This window comes from Larus michahellis, chromosome 7, assembly GCF_964199755.1.
Source record: "Larus michahellis chromosome 7, bLarMic1.1, whole genome shotgun sequence".
NCBI classification, from domain to species: Eukaryota; Metazoa; Chordata; class Aves; order Charadriiformes; family Laridae; genus Larus; species Larus michahellis.
The window spans coordinates 26,756,562-26,774,248 of NC_133902.1; the positions used below are offsets into that span (position 1 = coordinate 26,756,562).

General features: G+C 40.2%; 1 protein-coding gene across 20 annotated transcripts in view; it reads right to left on the minus strand.

The window, feature by feature from the left end:
• The window catches only part of ANKRD44 (ankyrin repeat domain 44), a 144,997-nt gene that overhangs the window by 15,403 nt on the left and 111,907 nt on the right, over positions 1-17,687 (minus strand). For 11 of the 20 annotated variants that reach the window (XR_012588262.1, XM_074594298.1, XM_074594297.1 and 8 more), the window contains exons 17-21: positions 13,046-13,072; positions 7,177-7,248; positions 4,773-4,974; positions 1,209-1,287; positions 57-174 (exon numbers count right to left, since the gene is read on the minus strand). Coding sequence is in view for 19 of the 20 variants with exons in the window: in XM_074594298.1 (XP_074450399.1) it covers positions 57-174; positions 1,209-1,287; positions 4,773-4,974; positions 7,177-7,248; positions 13,046-13,072 (498 nt within the window). In the remaining variant the exon portion in view is untranslated. The remainder of the gene's footprint in view (positions 1-56; positions 175-1,208; positions 1,288-4,772; positions 4,975-7,176; positions 7,249-13,045; positions 13,073-17,687) is intronic. The other 9 variants (XM_074594300.1, XM_074594299.1, XM_074594296.1 and 6 more) reach the window with 1 other exon arrangement.

Genomic DNA, 17,687 nt, shown 5'->3' on the forward strand with positions numbered 1-17,687 from the left:
ACATGAATTGTAGTCACAGTAAAACAAATAATTAAGAATTGTAAAAATTAAGTCACCCCTCGATGTAAAGCTGTGCATCCCAGGAGATCAGCTGCATCTACAGATGCTTCTTTTTCAAGTAATAAAGAAACAGCATCAATGTGCCCATATGCCACTGCAAGCATTAGTGGGGTTCTAGAAAAAGCAAAAACAAACCAGTCACAGCTATAAAATGACATACTACTTGCCACTGCCGACTTACAGAATAGAGAAATCAGGAAGCCCTGCATTTCTTCCCATTCCTGCCCACAAGGCTGTTTCTTTCACCATACTCATCTATAAAACATCCAAGTTTTATGACCTTTTGTATGAACGTTTAACAAACAACTACCATGACTAAAATAGAAACAAACCCATTTGTAAGCAGTTTACGGAGCAACATCATTCAAGACAATCTGTTCCCTTAATAACCTACAATTATTGTCACCTCCAGCGACACGTGAGCTTTCGAATACCCAAGCGTTGTGAATGAACGTCCCTGCTAGTTACCAAGATGACAACCACCCAAAGCATTTCTTTTGCAAATGCTGCACAATTGCTTAAAGGGGATGAAGGGACATGAGGAAACTGTTCAAGCCAAAATTTGGACTAACTTATCTTCCATTTTTTCTGAAAAAGATCTGTTCTCCTCCTATTTTTATACAAGACTAATGCCAGTTAAAATTATATGTACAGTCAGATATGTTCCAGGCACCCCAAATGAGTTTTTTTAACCATTCACGTTTTTGCTTTAAAGATGTACTTTATTCTCCCTCTATAACTGTCATTTAATGAGAAGTAAAATTTTTGTAGGAACAGCTCGGATGCATGTGTCACCTCAAATAAACATTCTGTCCCACTGCACCATCCTAATATACCAAGTAAACCCTGAAATAGCAATGTTTTAGAAAGAAAAAGACTCTCTATAGAAACATCTCAGGCACTTGTTATTTTTTATTGAATCTGGCCCTCAGCATCTATGAGGAATTGTTTAAAGTACGAGGCAGAGGCTAAGATTAATGAATAATCCTTTCCTCGTGGCTTAGATCAACTGAATAGGTACTTTGTAATCTCTGCCAGATTCTGTAAGGAGTAGTGCAGGAAATACAGTATTTCAAATAAATTGTGAGAAATACGAGATGCTATTTGAATCATGGAGCTGAAAAAAGCCCATCACAAAGAAAACTTACTGTCCTTTGGCGTCTGTCACATCAGGGTTGTCTGCAACTTCTAGCAACAACCGTAAACAAGGTGTATGGCCATTAATGACTATAAAGAAAAAAAGTATGTTTAATTAAAATCTGTTTAATTTCAGATACTTTGCCATTGGAATGCTTACGGATAAGAAATTTCCTTATAAACAATGAAAATATTCCATCGTATAAGAAATTATTATTCCCACAATTTTGATTTAACTTGTGCCGATGAAATGGTGAGCTGCTTTTTCCCTGACCTCAGTAAGACAAGGATTAGTTCTCTTACATACAAAAATCCCAAATGAGTAAAACAGAAATCATGATTTTCACTACTGAGAAGGTTTCTGCTAACCCAGACAGCATTTCAAATTCCCTCAGACCGAGCAGGCAGAAAGGCTTTCTGCGATCAGACTTAGAAGGCAGGAGGAAGTATGTCGGCAGGGCTCCTTAATTCTGTGTGCGCTCTACAAGCAAGTTCTTCAGTGCTGCTATGAAAAAAGAAGCATTTGCAAAGAATGACCAATGATACAAATGTCATATTCGTAACGGCACATAACACCAGAGACTAAAATTCCCTTTGGGTTTTCCCATCTTTTCTCATTTAACATTATTGGAAGCCACGGCTACTTCTCAAAAACGGGGTTTGCTTTTTAAAATGTAACCCATTGCTGTTGGAAAACCGCTCTGAGTTACTACATTTTGCAGGACACTGGAAACCCATCTATGTGTCAGCTGGCTTAAAGGCTTCAGCCTTTCATGGGATGAAGAGGACAGTATTTTCTTCTCTGAAAAACAATAATTCCTGTACTCGGTAGGTATAGATGGTGTTCTTATTACAGCAAGTCATGCGTTCACACTGCCTACACCCTGTGGGCTGAGGCAAAACCCTTGGACACCACCTATGTCACATCATTCTGGCAGAGAAACGGGCCCACATCATCACATTTAAATCGTTCATCCAAAAATAATCTTAGTTGCTCTACCCAGAAAAATAAAAGACATTTTTAGTTATTTACCACTAAGTAATGCCATATACATAACATGTAAACAGTTCTGCAGGGCTGATGAGTCACTGGCTTGGAGGGGGGAAGATCTGTTCTTTCTCCCAGCAGGAGGAAGAGGAATCATAACTTGTTCACACCAATGTCTGAAAAGGCTTTTGGTAAACGTGTTTTAGAACAGATACTCCCGAAAACTCTTAGGAGCTGACCCAGCGACTGCCAAGCATTACAGACCCTGCAGGGAACATCAGTTTTGCCAACAGAGCTACAACACTAACACTGGGGGAACGTTTGCGATGGATTCCCCAAGCTAGCCAGAGGAAAGGCTGGTGGTAATAAAAGCACACAGGGAACATATAATTTAAGCTAAGGAAATTCTCCATATTATGAGGTCAGAGAAAGTCTATTCTCTGAGGAGGTCAGACAGAAAAAAGAAACACTTCATTAGGTGATTTCTCTACTAAAGTTACAAATTCCTTTACTGAATGGAGCTCTGCAGAATCCCGTAATCCACTTCAGGTCTCCTTAACTGTCCTGCTCAGCACTTGTGCTTGTGTAATTAGAAGGAATGAAGGCAAACACGTTTAAGGGGATGGGCACACATGCATTCTTCTTTCGAGTGCACGATACTGCACATGCAAGTACTCATTCTTGTGTGTGCAAATGCGCACTGTCACTCAAGGGATTAATTCAGCAAGAATTCTGTTTGATTTCTCAAAATATGCCAGTTTACCTCTTAGACTTGCATTGCAAATAAAAACTGCTGAATGCTGCAGTGGCAGCACGCAGAGTTTCCGATAGGTGGCATCATTCTTTGCTAAAACACTCCTAAACAAAATGTATTGTTATGAAACAGGATAATAAAAATCATCAGATTGCAAGTGGCTTTTTATAATAGTCGAGGATATAAGCTTTACTCCAGAGCTAATCTCCACAGAAAAAGATCAGAAAAGTCTACAATGAACCTTCCTACTGGTTTTACATGGAAGGCGCTCATGCTACAGTAATGGGGGCAATTAAAAAAGAAACTCGAAGAGGAAAAACCCCCACAATCAGAATTTGTATGAAGATAATAATTCTGCCTATTAAAAGTAACACCTTCTATTTAACAAATATAATCAATTATAGTCTACAGATCTATTAAAAAAAAATAAAATCCATATTTTAAGTCAAGAGTTGCTAAGAAAAACACAGCTTTGTTACCATTTACTTTTCTCAGTGCTGCAGAAGCCTTACAATTCAGCTGTGACAACAAGAAACCTATGTCGCTATATCCAAATTCTTCAATAAATGCAAAATCAGGCTGGTACATCTTCACCATAGCAATAAGTCACACCCTGTTCATCATCAGAGTCCAAGCTACCTTTGAAGTGACTATAGGAAAGCTCTTGACCAACACAGCTCCAGTTTTGTAGTGGCACAGATCTTGGTTTAAATTAATTAAATCAACAGTTTTAACAAAGTGAGCATTGGCTGGATTTACTATTTTGTGGTTTTATCAAAAACAACTAAAAAGCCCCTCCATTACTTTACTGCAGGGAGTAATGTACTCAGTTCTGATGTGACATTTCAGAAGGCAGAAAGCATTTCTTAGTATGCTGTGAAGATTTAGTACGCACATTTTCTTCAGTACTGCAGACATTAACCCCATGCTTCCAGGCTGCACTTGCATGATCACACACACAGAGCAAAGTGGTATTAGAGGATGCGTATGCATTTTAATCTAAGCAAGTTAAAAGATAAACAGAAAGACAATCAAGTCTGGCTCTGAAAATAACGAAGTATTAATTTTACTTCCCACTAGAGGTCACTGCTATGCTGTACTGAGCCCCTCAATAAACAGCCAGAAGAGAAACGTTCCCTTTGGCACCTCTGCTTATTTATCTCACAGGTACATTTAAATAATAACATTTAAATAAACGGCAAATTCTACATTTTCCAGTTAATTATGCACGTTGCATAATTAGCACTCAACTCATGAGGAATGGAGCAGACTCCCAACAACAGCAAGTTTACCAGCTAGCTCTGGAGGAGGATAATGTCTGAAAAGGGGTGAATTTCTGTAGTGTTGCCCCTGCAAAAGGTTGAAAGTTTTGAACACCAGCATAATTTCATCACCAATGAGAACCTACCTGTATTTTCAACCTTTCTTCCTTAGGAGAAGCAGTGAGGCAAGTGTTCTCTCTTCCCCTGATTTTTTTGGCCAAGGAACCATTGTCATAGGGGAAACATCCCACATCTTAAAGAGTAGGTGGTAATAGAGAGGTACGGTAAAGTAGAGGCAAGCAGGTAAGGGCAGAGCAGTAGTGGTGTGGGAAAATATGGGACTCTGTGTGAGAGAGGACTGAATCACAGGGACAGAGGAAAAAAGACCAAGGAAATGGAAGATAAGAGTTAACCATGGGAGCTGAGCAAACAAGCAGCAGTCCTCAGCACATGTCAGAAATCTCCTTCTTCCATTTAGAAAAAACATGCATAGGGATAGTAGGGAGGTAAAAGGTAACTGCTTCTGTCATGTAAAGTTTAGATCACAAGCATAACATAAGCACACACTCACCTGAAGCATGGAGGGGAGTCCTTTTGGTGACATTGTCTTTTACAGTGACAGAAGCGCCCTGGCTGATGAGAGCTTCCACGCACTCTGCATGTCCTTTAAATGCAGCCAGGTCCAAAGCAGTGCGTCCTTTCTCATCCTTAATATCCAGATCTACCAGAGACTGGAGAAGTACCTCCAATGCTTGATGGTGACCGTTATAGGCCTAGAAATATGAAATGTGTCATGTAAAGAACACAACTCTCTTCTTTCAAAAACTTTCATGTAAAACAGGAATAAAATCCATCATTGTCACAGTCTCCTAAACACAATAGAAATGACACAATTTTCTTGATTCCTTACGACTCTCTCTTCAGCCTGAAAGGATTTTCTCAAATTACACTGTAGCCAAGAAACTAAAAAAATCCTAGTGGTTAGGGACAGAAAATTATGACTGTTGATTTGCTCTAACCTTCCAAAACAGCACAAGGGGAGGAATTTCAGGCAATAATTTGCCATTCGGCACAGGTGAATCAACAATTCATTTTTCACTTTCTACAGTATCTTTCAGGGAAACGTTTGCTTCAAAAACTAGATTCACTAGAGCGATGCTGGTCAGAGGTCTCATGGATTATCACCTAACTGGGTGCTAAATTCAACATATCTGCTGGTCTCCAACTAAAAGAAAGCAGTTCTCAAAACAGATTTTGTGCAAATACAAACACAAAGTTGACCTGCTGTTTATAGCTGACTCTTCATGGAGTATTCCTGCCAGTAGGATCATTTGGGTAGAATAACTACAGTGGACAAGTAGATGCACTTCCAGACCTACAGCCACATTTGGGCCAACAGCACAAACACAGGTGACATTGCAAAAACCCATTGGATAGCCCCAGAAACTGGAAACATTTAATTCATCTTTGCAGGGACTGCCCTCCGCTCCTTACTGTTAAGACTCCCAAAGAACATCCTTTTTATTTATACATGAACATGTAATTAGTATTACCAGAGTTGAAGCAATTAATGAAAACAGAAGAGAAACACAAACATGAAGGAACCAAAGAGGCACTGAATTTCAAGGTGAAGGATTCTGCCCAAGAGGGACTGGCGAGGAAATGAGTTTGGTGTCTGACCAGCTGCAGGGCAAGTCCCTTCCCAGCACAGGAATTTGTGTTGGTGATAGTGTAGATTGTAACTCCTTTTGGGGCTTGGGAGTGACACTCTCTTTCCTGCAGTCTTCATATTGCAGAAAAAAAGACAGGGAGAAGTGTTTGGTGACAAACTCAGTCTTTTAACCCAACTGTTTTGGCTCTTGTTCCCTCAGATTACGCATGGATAATTCAAAGGTCAGGTCAGAGCTGTTCTGGCTGACTGAGAAACAGAGATATGATTGCTACAGAACTAAAACTCGCCCCTGTCTTTGAGTAAGCAAGTTGCTTCCCTTTCAAGAAGAGGGCAGCTTCACGGTGGGGCTGGATATTCAGTGAAGAGCCAGCCTGTGAAAGACGTATGAGGAGAGACGGAGAGGTGTGGGACTGTTCAGCTTCAAAAAGAGAATGCTTAAGGGCATCTCACCAATGTGTATAAACACCTGATGGTGGAGCAAAGAATACAGAGACGGACTCTTCTCAGGGATGCCCAGTGACAAGACAAAAGGCAAATTTAAACATAGGAAATTCCATTTAATGCAAAAATAAACAACAAAAACCCACAATATTATTACTGTGATGGTGGTCAGATACTGGAATAGATTGCCTGGAGGCTGTGAACTCTCCATGCTTGGAGATATTCAAAATGTGATGGGGCACAGCCTTGAGAAAACCTGCTCTAGCTTTTAGCACAGAAGTGGGACTAGCTGATCTCCATCAACTGTTCTGTGATTCCGCACAAGAAAACTGGGAAGAGAGATCATGAATCTTGAGTTCTTGGGAAAAGGTAGCTATTGTGATCTCTGAGGTCACATGTGTTGGATCTCCTCTTGACAGCATAGTTTCGATGGCATGATCCCAGGGCACTGCTGGGGTTTAAGCATGCTTTCCCACGCCTTGCTGTGTACCAGATAGTTTTTTGCACTCTGCACATCTCCAGAACATCAGAGCATCCCATTCCATGATCAACGCCATAGGCTCAAGCTCTAGCCCCAAATTTATAAACTAGTTATAAACAGAGGCTGCAACTTTCCATTTAATTTCACTTCAGTGTCTATGTCTGTTTCTTACCTGAGTGTTAGAGTCAATAAGAACCAAGAGCTTCAGCTGCCAAAAACTTAATTAACGATTCCAGCCCAGAACCTGTTTTTGTTACATCTAGGCCTACATCCCTTCCCAGCTTTTTCAAAACAAGTCTATGATTAAACCTGCTTCAAAGAAGAGATTAAGGAATTATTCTAAGAGATAATGATCAAACACTTTACACGTCTCATACTTACAGCTAAATGCAAAGGACTTTTCGTGGCTGCAGAATCAGATTCCTCAAACATATTGTTGGTTTTTTCCAGAAGCTGAAAATGAAAAAAAAAAACAAAACCAAAAACCAAGACAGTCTTAAAACATCTTTGCATGAGACAGCATAAATTCTCATGGACTATAAATCAGCAGACAAAGATTTATTTTGTCCTCAGGTGTCCACAGTGAGTACTGAAGGACTGTGAGGAATAAATATTTCACAACCTTTTCTGTAAGGTATTTTCAAGTCTTTCCCCCCTGAGTAAAGTTATAAAAGTAGTTTAAAAACTAGTCATGAACATCCTTAACCTGATTAATTAGTTTCCCTGAAATCGTAGGGCCTGCATGGGTGAGGAGATCTCAAAAGGCAGGATTTGTAGAATAGAGCCCTCAGTAAGTTTACTTTGGAGAAAGCGCAGTTTCACGATTACACAGGTAATGCATATGCAAGCCATGTCTGATACAGCATTTCAGATAATTCTGACACATAATTAGCACTGGGAATAATTATAACTGACCTGTGAATCATTCACAGTTGTTTTTATAATTTATCAAAGTAGAACCTGCTCCTATAATGACAGTCTTCTGAAACGCAACACATCCTGGAGCTAATGTGCATTGCACTTTTATATGATCCTCTTGATTTTAAGGGATCCTAACACATTTAAAGGCTTATCAAACAGGGTGTTTCTGTCCATCTAGAAGGAGGAACTATACGGATTAGCACCGTGCCACAATAGCACATAAACCCTGACAACTTATCCAACTGAGGCTGAAAAGAAAATCATACACAGTATTGACAACAATATTGAGAATTCAACATCTGTTGAGCAGCATTGCTGATGTGCATGGCCTCTTACTTAATAGCTACTCAAAGAATTAGTCTCCAAATACCTTTGTGACTGGGAATTAGCATTTTACAGAAAATTAGTAATAGGAGATTGTAAAAAGGAAAGAAAAGCATGACAAGTAACTACAACAGACTTGTAATGTTTCTAAGGTTACAAGTCAATTTTTCACATGGATTTTTGAGGGTTTTTTTGACAGAGTAAGGAATTAACTAAAAGACTGCAAGAGAAAAAGAAGAAAGCAAGTTTTTGTGACAATCCGGACAATTCTAGGGTATGACAACATGGAATACTCTCCAAAGAGGCCAGTGAAAGCCTGTGGTAGGATAGAATTTACCTGCCTACACTGCAAGATGATGGCATATCCTAAACTCTGATGTATGCCTCAACTTCTGGTGTAACAAATCTTTACTAGACATACATCAAGGACAAATTTATAGAAATATCAAACCAAAATACAAGCTAGTATTAATAATGCGTAAGGTGTCACTAAGCTCTTATTACAAGGACACTAATCTGAATCCTATGGAAGAGCTAGAAAATCAAGCAATAATTTTGTTTATTTGTATATTCTGTGCCTAGTGAAATGTCAGGACTGGGAAAAAAAATGTGTGTTGATGCAAATACCGCTCATAAGCAAGTGGGTGTGTGTATTAACAGGTAATACAGATTTTAACACATCCCTGCAGCTAAGGACAAAAAAAAAAAAAAAAAAAAAAAAAGATCAAGTCCCACACCAGTTTTTCAGTAGGTCTGGGGCAGGGTTAGGAAACACATTTGGTCTTACCCTGTGGAGCCACCTCCAGTTTAAAATACTGTTCTTCTCTTTTATAAGATAGCTATAAACAGGATGAAGCAGTAGCCAGCTCTGAACACATGAATACATTCTGATTTTCCCTAGTGAGTAAGCTAACTAAAAAATCCCCACCAAACAAACTCAAGCACTAAGCTTCTTCCTCTGCCTGCCTAATACTGGCCTTTATTCTGAGTCCATAAGGCCAGCACAGCAGACTAATTTAATCACTTTTAATTACATTTATCATCATCTGTTGAAATTCCAGGATCAAAATCTTAACTTAGAAATACTTTCCTTAACCCGTTGGAAGACTCCAAAAGTCTCCTGGAACAAGGCTGATAATTGCCTTTTGGGTAGATGAAAAAAAACACACAGAAAATTGACAAAATTAAGGCTCTAAAGGAACAAATTGTGGGATTGCAGAGCCCCTCACAAAAGGCATCTCCATGGCTTAGAGTTAAAGCGGTTTAGGCTGATGCAGACTAGGCTTAATGAGCTTATTACTCATGCGGCTGAATGTCTCCATCATAAAGTCAAGCGTAAACAAGAATTTGATGGTAAACCTGGTAGCTCTCAGATACGTAGCCAGACAGCACGAGAAGAGAAATTATAAAGGAGCGCAAGAAGATTAAAGACACAAGAACTAATATTTTTTTTAGTATACTTTGTCAAGCACTGCTTTATAACAGTTAAAATTAAGTCATCTGAAGGATAAACATCACGCTCAAAGTACCAGGTCCAAGTTACCAAGCAAATTCTCCAGTTTCACCAGTGTTTCGATGATTCTAAAAATGCATGTATAGCAAATTACATATACTCGTTATAAGAACGCATAAAACAGTGTGTCCTTGGGGGGCTCTAGCTCCATAATGCTTCCATCTTAGAGTATACATGTAAGAAGCTACCCACAGTTGCATCTGTTTTTAAAAAAGGTGAATTTATCACTCAAAGCCATGTGCCCTGACCGCCATGGAAGCTTAAATCCATAGATCCTGCAGAGCAATCCACACGTGGCTGCTGTGCTGCGGTACGTACCTGCCTGCTAGAAGCTGCCCAGTGCCCTTCACTGCAGACAGACAAATAGGCATGAATTGCTAACGGTTTACGGCTACTGGTGGCTGACTGGAGAACGTCCCAGCATCTCTCATTTCTAATTTCTTGTGCCACTGAAAGTATCCTTTAGCTGATTACATTTCTATGTATCATTTGCCCACCGATTTGAAGCGGCTGCCAGAATTGTGCAGAGACACTGCAAGGGAAATCGGTGGCCACTCTTCTCTCCGGTTAGGTTACAACCTTTTAAAAGGTGAGGATACCCTAATTATCTTTCTGCCTCTTGGAAATTCCCAGCACGACCCCTTCACTTCCCAGAACAGCACTATTTAATACTGTATGTAATTATTTTGTAAAGTCTTCTTCACACTCAGAAACAGGAACTTGAATGCTTTGGGAGTGAGATGCAGACAAAGTAAGGTAAAACATGTCAATTATTCAGTTCTGTTGTTACAAACTAATAACACTACAAGGCTGTTAGCGTAAACTGTCTTGTCTCCCCCAGCTCTGTATGAAGATTAATAACTTTTACAGTTCTCACAAGGTTATTTTATTTGTACAATAAGGGTATTTACAGGCATAAGAGGATTTACTGCTTGATTTTATTCTGTGGTTATAATAAAGGATTATATGGCAGGATATGGTGGGGGCAGGGGGGTCCCCCCTCCTTTTTTTTTTTTGACTCAGATATGCCAGTTAATGAGTCAGGATACTTTACATGGTTGTCCTTATAGACTATAATAGATTTTAAAATTCAGCCCTGGCTTAAAAAAAAAAAAAAAAAAAACAAAGAAGCTTCATGGAGCATCTCAGTAATTTCAAATTACCATTAGTCAGAAAAGGAGATAATACTTTCACCATACATAAAAGGTTTAAGCTAGGCTTTTAAAAGGAAGATGTCAGAAGGAACTTCAAACCATCGACACTGTAACGATGGGTGCTATCTCAAATCCGAAAAGAGAACAGAGTGAATGATTCTGTACAAGCCATCAGGCACCCACCCCTCCAGGCACAGCCTGAGGTGAAATGCACTGTTAGTAATTATGCCACAGGTTTCATCTAACTACCACTAAAGTTAAAGTGACTTTTCTTCAAGAGTTTTACTATTTTAGTGAGTCAGGCAACTTCTACATTCCAACACGCATACTTCCTGTTAATGAACTTTTCCAGTTTGGTGCTATTAATACTAATCGTAAAATAGCAAAACATCAGATTTCATGTGTATGATCTATAAATGGCCTTTAGTCTGAAAGGTTATTAAGCAAACCGCATTCAGCACCTTCACACACATGAAGAGAAGATCAAAAGACAATTAAGACAAAAGAAATAGTTGAACATTGCTCTTCTGCAATAATTACATAGCAATGTAGCTTATCACTTACAAGGTCATTCAGAAGTGGCCATTACTAACAATTTTTAATGTCACTTTCAGACCCGATAAAAATATATCGGCTAGGATGTCACTTTGAATCTCATCTTTCCTGATAAATTGCAATAGATAATTGTCTCTAATGGGGAAAACAGACCATCAGCAGCTTCTTTTAAATAAAGGCTTTTCCACAGTAAGTAGCAAGCACAAGACTGAAGAGTCTTATCAGTTGTTTCAGATGAGAGAGAAAAAAGTAATAGAATTAACCTCTGTACTACTTTATACCAGGGAAGCACATTTTTAAATCTCAGAATTATCCTTGATTGAGTAATTCAAAGGTGAAGTGGTACAAACACATCCTCAGGGGGGACAAGCAAGCCTATAAGCTCGCACCGTATTTGTAAACAGAAATGATCAAATTATTTTAATTTGATCAGGTTAAAACCAATATACGTCCTTAACCCAGTGTCTGATATGTTTTCCTAAAATCAGGCTTTAAAAATAAAATTAATCAGTGTTTACATCAGTTTCACTCATGTGCATAGATTATGGGTGAAGTTAAAATAACATAAGCAAGAAGTTTTGCAAGAGCTTAGGTAGACTGAGTCTGGAGAAATTTATTAGTAGTTCCATGCAACTCTTCCACTACAAAGTTCAAATATGCAATACCCTACCAGAACAGTCACCACCATGCAAACAAATCACTTACCTGACACATAGGAGAACAATATTGAAGTATTTATACATATCTAAATCTCAAAATTCAAGCAGACCTCCAGGCCACTGTCTGCTCTCACGTGGGACACTAATCTTCTCCTGGAGCTCTTCCACTTCACACAAAATTGTTTCATATTAAGCCCTAGGAGTGCCATACTCCGTGGGTTATATAGGAGATTCTCACCCAATGAGTATTTATACGACGCCAGACAGCTCCAAACGAGAGCGAGAGATCCTACCCAGTACCAGCCAGCATAATACATTGGTGACTTCCCAGGATATAGAACTTCAATTTCTTTGTCAGTCAGGGCAGAGATTTGAACCTGGAACTTTCACACTCGAATCACATATATCATGTTTCTTTCTGGACAAAAATTCTACCTCAGAGGTTCTGTGAAGCCTCATACTTCGGTTTAAGGACCTTCTTCCCAGTGGAAGTTTTGCAAAATTTCATACGCTTACGTAAAAGGTATAGTAAGGGTTTTATTTAGAGAAATTATTATCCGTAAAAAATTTCCTCTTCAGCTAGAAAAAATGAGACTGGTGAAATAGCGTGACAGTCAATTTAAAAAATGTGCATTTCAATGGTATTTTTACTACTCTCCTCTCATTTGTGCCTCTACTGTCAAATACACACGAGTGCTTTTAAAATTCAGACTCACTTGAAGACACGTAATTTACATTTCTTCTCTGAACCACTTTGGAATTGGCCACAAGCTTCCAGAAAACAGGCAGGTGTTGGTTCTATTTCACATCACCAAATGCACAGTTACTTTAACATCCAGAAAAGTGCCATGCCAGTCAGGTACGTGCACTTGCTCCTAACACTGACTGAGGAAAAGCAACAGACTTTCTAGCAAAGCTTGAGCCTGTGAGCAACAGCAAGAAGGAAATCCAATGGAAACGAAAGCAGCAGACATGCAGTTGCTTGAAGTACACGGCATGCTAGTTATGAGTTGTGACTCTTCTTCTTCAGGCTCTATCAGAGTGGATACAAGGATTTGCAAAATACTAGGAAGTTTAAATAAAAATGAAAATACACAACATGCAATCGTTTTTCATTTACTCACTATATCCAATGGAGTTTTGCTTCCAATCTAATTAAAAATGTCAATTAGAATAATGAAAGACATAATTACTTAAGTATAATGGTAGTCTGCAAGTGTTTCTTGGGGTTTTGTTTCGCTTTGTTTTTCCTGTAGAATAAACTGCATTGCCAGCAGTGCGTGAGCAGCAGCAGAAACCAAGCCCTGATGCTGCCTGCACCCATCTCTACACTGTCTGCCTATGGATGAAATACTCCTGAAGCACCGGGACTACTGCCTGCCCTCAGGCGGCCACTGTGAACAGATACCAGTTGCATTAGTTCATAAGGGAGGAGGGGAAAGAGGAAAATAATGTTCAATGAGAGCGTTTAAGATCAGTCTACTCAACTGACAAAACACAGATATACAGATACAAAACACACACACTGGGGGGCACTTTGCCTAATGGCGTTAGGTTGCTTTGTAAGCCTACAAAAAACAATCAACCAGTGATAGTTTCTTTTAGAAAGTCTGCTCACGCAGGCAAACATCTTGCCTTGTATAAATAAGCCTGATTACGCCCCCAACATCCCAGCACCCACAGCTCTTTCTGAGCTATATGGTCTAATGCAACGCCATATGCCATGATCAAATGCCCTTTTCATTGGATTCAGTAGATCTGCAGGAGGAAGATATTCCTCACACGTTTACATTTAAACACCACACACAGAGATACACACTCACAGACAGGTATTTAGGCAACAGCAGAAGTCCACGACCTCTTTCCAAACTGAAGGAAAAATGTCTCCTGCCGTTCTGCAATGGCCTGTTCTCTATCAGGAGACAGCAGATGAAAGTGCCTTGCGTCTCCACCCCAGGAAAATAAAGATATAAACTAAAAAAAGACAAAATCTGTCAGAGAGACAGAAGATAAACTTCAGAGACGCCAGGCACTACTCCTGCCCTACAAGCCAAAGTGCCAGCAAGGTGCCAAAGAAAATGGTAAATTCCTGCACTCATGGAGCCCACAAGCAGCATTAGCTTTCTAGAAAACGTTTTTAGGACCAAAATTATCTAGTTTCCAAAACATAAAATCTAAGCCAAAACATACTGGCATATCTAGCATATATAGGCTCCTATTGCTCATTTAACCAGGGGGTACATATCGCAGCAATGCTGACATCACAACTTAAGTAATTGAATCAATCTACCAGTATATGGGGGAGACTAGGAATGACAGGCAAATTAGGTTTATTAAAGTTATTTTCAAGCATTAAGTTCCTAAGTTGTTCTCCTTTTTAGAGCCACTTGAGTTGATGACTTTGAGCTTCCTCCACTAATAAAGGGGCTTCCACATGGGAAAAGCTCTCATTGCTATGAAGTTATTCACCACACAAAAACCTATCATCACTGGTTTCCAAAAAAACGCTGCCTTTAAGAAACAGGGTGTTGGTGACAGAGATGGACAGGCATTCACAAAGGAGAAAACCCAGAACTGTCCACTAAATGAAGAGATTCAGGCCAGGAGGTGGCCCAGGGACTGCTGCTGGACAAGCATCTGAGCCAGATCCCCTTGTGGCAAAAGGCTTTTTAACACCTATCTCAACCACACTTGTGATTCATTTGTCACTAATTACCAGTGTCCTGCTCTCGGATGGATGAATGAACAAATTCTTGTTGATAAGAAACATATAGAATTAGCAGCAGCCACATCAAAGATTTATAGGGTCTGTGATTTCAACTTCTCCACAGGTAAAGGAACCAGGTGTTTGAAGGCACGCCTTAACTATTTTCCAGTGGTAACAGCAGGTCTAATAAAAGGTGTTTTCCTTCTCTTGAACCCCAGCCTCTCCTTTCGCGGCACAGCCAAGGTGGCTAGTGAGAAATCTGCCCCTGCCCTTTTTGCCTGACACACTCCGCTGCGCAGGTCCCCTTGCTGGGGCAGGCGGGCCGAGGTTCGCCTTTTCTTTTGGACACGGTTTTTGTTAAACCATGCTCTCCAACCATCCTCAAATGAATTAGCGCCAGTGCCGGTTCAATTTCTATTAGCCAAAGAGTGAATTTCATTTGCTGACAGAATCAAGAGAAGAGCAGATGAGAAGAAAAAATAACCATCAATTCTTACAGTCTGAGAAGAGATTTCACTACAGGAGACAGGCATTTAATTCTGTTTGCCCTAACACCGCACAGAGGCCTATTTTTACCAGCACCAAGTCCTTGACTGGCTCTCCAGATAGAATTTTAATGTGAAATTACACTGTAAAGTTCACTCTTTTCACACCAACAAGAATTTTATGTTAAGAGATCATTTCAATGAAAAAAAGCACCATATTCTTCTTTTTTTCAAAGCGGTTTGGTGATGTGATCAGCTCTAAAATACCAGCTACTGATCGTGACCAATATCCCCGGCTACCAAACACCAAAGAAGGCAGCCACAGTCTAAACAAACATGAGGTTATTTTTAGAAGAAGGAAAGCAGATGGGAGCTTCGGTTGCCTGGGACCACACATGCCCACCACTCAGCCTTTATGAATGGCTCCTTACAGATGGAGAAAGAATTCAAGAATCTGCTTCCACTCTTCTCTTTTTAGCAACATGACGCCATTCATTACAGGGCAACCACCCCACTAATATCCCAGACAACCTAAAGGTACTCCAGGAAAAAAAGCTTCTGTCATTGAGCTCTGTGGTTGAACACACAAACACAAACTTTATTTGTTTGGGTCAAAGGACACGACCTTTTCACTTTCAATCCTTATTTCTCCTAATAGGTCTCCCCTCCTCAAAGAAATTTAGCTAAATTCCAGTCAAGGTATTGAGCTTACAGTAAACACAAAAGCCAAAAAATGAAAATATACTTTTGTAGAAAACCCATCCTTTCCTAAACTGTACTCAAACTCAAGATCATTCATGCACCCACTTTGCCTTAGTTTTGATCAGAATTAAAGATTCATATTTTATTTGAACTCTTTTTTCTAACAGTTTTATGCCCGTAAAGAACCATCTTGTTCTAGGGAAGATAATTCCTAGGAATTTTCCTCTGTGAGTTGTCAATAATAAACTATTTACTCAAGGGATAAAATAGTAAAAGAACCATTAGTTTGGCACTGAAAAATAATTTTTTAATTTCAATCATCCTGCCTGAAAATCTCTTCTTCAGGATGGAAGGGATTGGAAATATTTTAGGAGGAGTATTCTTTATGACATGACAAGAGTTCCTGTGAAACAGATTACTGTTTCAAAGTTAGCACTTTCTTAAGAAAGACTTCCCTTTATCTCTGTTATTGCATGCATGAAGCCAAAACAAAAAAGTCTCCCTGCCTATCTACAGACCTATTTATATTGGAATTAGGGCTACTGGGCTCCCACTCTTGCTTGAGTAAAAGCAACTAAAAATACTGTGAATCTTATTTTCCTTTTCGTTAGCACCTAAGATAAGAAAAACAAGAAAAATGTATTTCCAAGATACAGCAGTAAAACCAGCCAAGTACCCCTCAGACACAACCAGCTGTCCTCGCGCATCTACTCTACACACTAACCCACCAAGTCAACCTGCAGCGTCAACTGGAATTGACAGTTTCCCACACCATAACTGAGAGCCCAATGCGACTCAGGAGAGAGGAACAAGGCAAAGAGTGTTGCCAGTTTTCTGGATCTCCATTGGTTTAGTTTTCAAAACTGATAAACAGGCAGCTTGAGGACTATGATGGCATTTGATGAATCATAGACTCTGTTGGGTTGGAAGGGACCTTTAAAGGTCATCTGGTCCAACCCCCTGCAGTAAGCAGGGACATCTTTAACTAGATCAGGTTGCTCACAGCCTCATCAAGCCTGGCCTTGAATGTCTCCAGGGATGGGGCCTCCACCACCTCTCTGGGCAACCTGTTCCAGTGTCTCACCACCCTCAAAGTAAAGAACTTCTTCCTAATGTCCGATCTAAACCTACCCTGCTCTAGTTTAAAACCATTGCCCCTCGTCCTATCGCTACGTGCCCTTGCAAACAGCCCCTCCCCAGCTTTCTTAGAGGCCCCCTTCAGGTACTGGAAGGCTGCTATAAGGTCTCCCCGGAGCCTTCTCTTCTCCGGGCTGAACAACCCCAACTCTCTCAGCCTGTCTTCATAGCAGAGGGGCTCCAGCCCTCGGATCATCTTTGTGGCCCTCCTCTGGACGCTCTCCAACAGGTCCATGTCCTTCTTGTGCTGAGGGCTCCAGAGCTGGACACAGTACTCCAGGTGGGGTCTCACAAGAGCAGAGCAGAGGGGGAAAATCAACTCTCTGGATCTGATGGCCACTCTTCTTTTGATGCGGCCCAGGATGCGATTGGCCTTCTGGGCTGCAAGCACGCATTGCTGGCTTACATCCAGCTTTTCATCTACCAGTACCCGCAAGTACAAGCACTTTTCCGCAGGGCTGCTCTCTATCACGTCATGCCCCAGCCTGTATTGATAATGAGGATTGTCCCGACCCAAGTGTAGGACCTTGCACTTGGCCTTGTTGAACTTGATGACTTACTGTTCTTTCTCCGATGTGGAAAAGAAGGCGCGTCCAGATAAGTCATGCCTAGAAGCAATTAAACTTTACTGGATGTTTCATTCAACTATGAGTAACTGGAGCAGTCAATGTACTGTGGTTAACAGCCGCCAGAAATAAAGATCATGGTTCATGATGAAGTCCTTGTCATACATCT